The sequence below is a fragment of the Silene latifolia genome, chromosome 1 (genome assembly GCF_048544455.1).
Source record: "Silene latifolia isolate original U9 population chromosome 1, ASM4854445v1, whole genome shotgun sequence".
Lineage (NCBI taxonomy): Eukaryota > Viridiplantae > Streptophyta > Magnoliopsida > Caryophyllales > Caryophyllaceae > Silene > Silene latifolia.
The window spans coordinates 25803550-25807975 of NC_133526.1; the positions used below are offsets into that span (position 1 = coordinate 25803550).

Sequence of the window (4426 nt, forward strand, 5' to 3'; positions counted from 1 at the left end):
TGAAGTTTGGAAAAGGACTCCATTGGTTTTAAAAAATGGAATGAGGGGCTCGAATGCAGTCCCATTGTCGCTACGTAATATTTTGATGTTTTTGTCAAATTGTCTAGAAATCATAGCAAAAAAATTTAAGAGAGTTTGTTTGACGTCACTTTTGCGACGTAAAAGATAAACCCAAGTAGAACGGGAAAAATCGTCGACTATTGTTAAAAAAAAACGAGACCCACAAGATCCGTTTTCGGAATACGGACCCCACAAGTCACAGTGGATCATATCAAAAATAGAAGTAGCATTATTAGTACTTGAAGAAAACGGAAGACGAGTTTGTTTTGCTCGAATGCAAATGTCACAAGATTTATTATGAAAACTACTAATGTCCGTGTGCTTAATAAAAGGCAAAAAACGCATAGCATTCGGAGAAGGATGCCCCAACCTACGGTGCCAAAGGTCGAAGGTAGAAGCAGATTTAACCGTACAAATCGTGGCTTGCTCATGGACACTTTGGAGATAGTACAGTCCCTCGTGCTGGTCACCCGCACCAATCACTATCCTCGAGGAACGGTCCTGAATAAGACACAATTTATGAGAGAATTGGATAGTTAGGGAAGTATCAAGGAGCAAACTTGAGACTGAAATAAGATTACATTGTAAATTCTCGGCATATAAAACATTTCGTAAAATGAGACGGGAAGATAATCGAATATCACCACTTTTAGTGGCGATGGTGAGATCACCATTAGGTAGGCCAACAGATAACGGAGAAATGGTACGTAAATTAGAAAATTTATTTAGGGAACCTGACATATGATGCGAGGCCCCGGTGTCGATAATCCAATTAAATGAAGAAAAATTACCAGAAACTTGGTCAGTGGTAGGAGCGTGATTGCTTGCCCTCCATAATGCTGCAAGTCTCTCAAGTTCTTGAGGTTTCATGGAATTAAAATCCAAATGATCAAGATTTTACAGAGGTGGTCCGGACTGTGACGTACCTCCGCCGTTGCCGGAACTTGAGCCTGCTACCATGTGCACACGGGGATTTGAACCTGCAGATTTCTGTTTCACACGCTCCCAATGTGCTCTACCGTTCGTATCCGGGACGAAGATAGCATTGCTCAAATCTGTAGCATCCGGACTGATATAAATACGATCGCGGGGACGTTCCCCCCACCGCTCGGGAAATTCCCCAGTGATTCTGTAACATTTCTTAAAGTAATGACCATGACGTTTGCAAGCAATACAAAAAGGACGGTTCGGGTTCGATAAAACAGAGGAACTCTGACTTTCAGGTTTAAAATTTCGCCCCCCTCCCCCTGAATTGTGAGACCCGTGGTTAACTCGTGCTGCAAAGGCAACCGCGTCAGGGACAGTTTCAGGTTTAGGATAGGAGAAATTCCGAACTCCTTCATCTTGCAACAAACGGTTATATACAAGATCTAAATTCGGAAGAGGATTAATAGAAATAATCTGAGAACGAGAATTAGAGAAGCGGTCATCAAGACCCATCAAAAAATCGCGTACCCGTTTCTTTTCTCGTCTGGAATTGATGATGTTCATCCAATCGCAAGCGCACGGGTTGCAAGAACAGGATGGGAATGTGTCGTGCTCTATAATGGCGTCCCAAATCGCCGTCATCCGGCCGTAGTAATCCATCAGACTTTCTGTTGGACCTTGTCGACAAGCTAGTAATTCTGCTTGTAATTGGTATATCCGTGCTTCATTGCTCTGAGAAAATCGATTTTTAATGTCAAGCCATACGTGTTTCGCCTCAGGTCGGAGTGAGATTTGCTGTCGAAGACCTGGGGCGATGGTGTTGAAAATCCACATCGTTACCAAGGCGTTGGTTGACGTCCATGATTCCAATTTATCGGAAGTAGGTGACGGCTTGATGATCGTGCCGTTAATATAACCGATTTTACCTTTGGCAATCAAGGCGAGATGGAATGAGCGAGACCACTCATCGTAATTTTTCCCGTTGAATACCACCGGAGTAATGCTGTGACCGGTGTGCTCCACATGTACGACCGAATAATTCGGCTGTGGTGGCGGAGTTTCGATAAGGGATTGTTCGGGATTCGTCATGTTAGTGATGGAAGATGATTAGAGATTGGGATTAGAGAAGATCGAAAAATTGAAGGATCGAAAACTAGGCTTCGAAAACTGATACCATGTTAAACGATTGAATTACTGATTTCATTGTATTATTAGAGCAAAGGAATTAATTGTATTTACATCTTTACAGTATCATGCTATTTATACAAAGGATGAGATAAAGTATTTACAGTAAAGAATATTGATAACAGCTACAAATCGTTTATATGCGGAAGCTTTGTGAAATTCCCCAAGATAGCATATATGGTGTATAATGTGCAACGGCTCTATCTTGGCGGCGAGATCTTTGCTAACAAAATAATACAAATAACATTTTTTTTGACTCGTTATTTAAATAAAAATCCAAAACTCCCAACTTCTTTCAAAATAGCATTTGTATGTTATTCAATTTGCTAAAAAGCACAAAAAAAGAGAGGCAATTTTCTTCCCAAATTTCCTAACACCAAACCCTAATGCTTGACCTATGTGTTTTGGTATTTTTTACCGAGTTAATTAATGTATGGTTAAAGTTGTCTACTATGTTAATCGTGTGATTATGGCTGTGTTTGTATGATTGCAATGTAAGTAACGAAATATGCAAATAAAGAGATTGACACAAGAGAATTGGTGACGCGGAAAACCCATGTGGGAAACAGCTGCAGGAAAGAGATGGTATCCTTCCAAGATTCCACTAGCAATAATACGTAAATTAGGTCACGAGTACAAGAGGAGCTGAGATGGCTATATTGCTAGTAGGTTAGTGTGCGTGAGTCTTCGCGTGTGAATGAATGATCTTCTTTTCCTTTCTCCATCTTATATATGACTAAACTCTAATATCTTGCTTGCTCCCCAAGACAGTCGAAGTCCATCTGATGGGCTTGTACTCCCCTCCCTTTGATCTGCTACCCGTGACTCGTGGCTTCCTTCTTTTCTCACCTAATTACCGGGCTAATGAGCTCACTTTTCTCTTCAGCCCAATTAATCTTTGCTGACCCAATATGTGAAATTGGGCCCAAATAGTTTGCCCTTAATTTCTTGCAAGACACGCTTCGAACTGACGAGCGGGAAATTAACTGATCAAAGCTTGCACAGTCTTTTGCTCGGCTTCCCACGCACTTATCATTACTTTACCCACTTCCTATTAATTCTCCAACTTCTTTATTTAATATCCCCACTTTCTCTCCCTCTATCCGACTTAAACTCCAACCGCACAATTCCCTTCCTCTCTCTTCCACTATTCCAAAACCCTTATCTTTCAAAACCCTCTTGCTTCATCTTCTTTCCTTGCCGTCCCTTTTTCTGGAAATCGCCATTCTTACCGGAGCTTCAATTCTTGACTTCAGGTAACCCATTCTCCTTCATCAATTGATTTTTCTTTATCACTTGTAATGGATAAAACTCGTAAAGCTTTCTCTTCTTCCTACCTGATTAACCTCGAACCCGGTGAGTATTTTTGTCTCAAAATCTTTTTAAACATCCTGATAACTGCGATTCCTCCCATACTGTTGATGACATTCCGAGGATCAAATAGTGGCTAGGTCTTGGCGATGGGGCAGAGATTCACATCCCCGCGCCTTGCCAGAAAATAGATGGTTATAAAAGAGGTTGGGTATGCATGTACCTGTATCCATTTTAGTATGGTCTTCGTTTCCCTTTTCCTGAATTGGTTGAAGAATTCCTCTATCTGAACCACCTCCCCATGGCCCAAGTTTCCCCAAATGCATGGAGGATACTACTTTATGTTTTGGCTATAAATCATTCAATGGGTGTCAATATTGGTCTTGAGGACCTAGCCCATAAGTTTGAGGTTCGCTCCCTTGGTAAAGGCCAGTACTCCTTTAGGCTTGGCCGAGTTCTGGGAAGTTTCTGAAGCCGGTTTCTAAATCAAAGGACGAGATATAGTTTGAAGAGTTCTTCTACATCAAGATAGACTCGATCAATGTTCCTGCTGAATATATCTTTGAAATTTGGATCCTAGAAAAGAGTAAGTTCCCCTCTGAAGTTCCCGATCTTCTTTCTTTACTCACCTTCTTACCTTTCATTTGTGCGTAGGGAACCTTGGGACATATGAAGACGAGGATGCTTCTCTTAGCAAGCTACTGCATTCCTGCCAACCAAAGAAAATTTCCCGACCTGCTTCCTAGTTTTCCCTCCATCACCTCATCTCACACCATGTCTTCTGGTAAGTAAGTGCTCTTCTGTTATCTGACCATGATGATGATTTGCCGCCTGTAATTGCTAGCGCTTGGGCAGATTATGACATCCATTATTTTAATTTACAGGAAGTGCTAAGGGTGACCCCTTCGAAGCCATCCCTACAAGGAAGAGGGCTGCTGAAATT

At 41.6% G+C, this 4426-nt stretch overlaps 1 protein-coding gene across 1 annotated transcript; it reads right to left on the reverse strand.

The window, feature by feature from the left end:
• Positions 1-957: 957 nt before the first annotated feature.
• On the reverse strand, positions 958-2076 carry LOC141642406 (uncharacterized). Its single transcript, XM_074451201.1, has one exon. The coding sequence runs from the start codon at positions 2074-2076 to the stop codon at positions 958-960; it is 1119 nt and encodes a 372-aa protein (XP_074307302.1).
• Positions 2077-4426: the final 2350 nt, after the last annotated feature.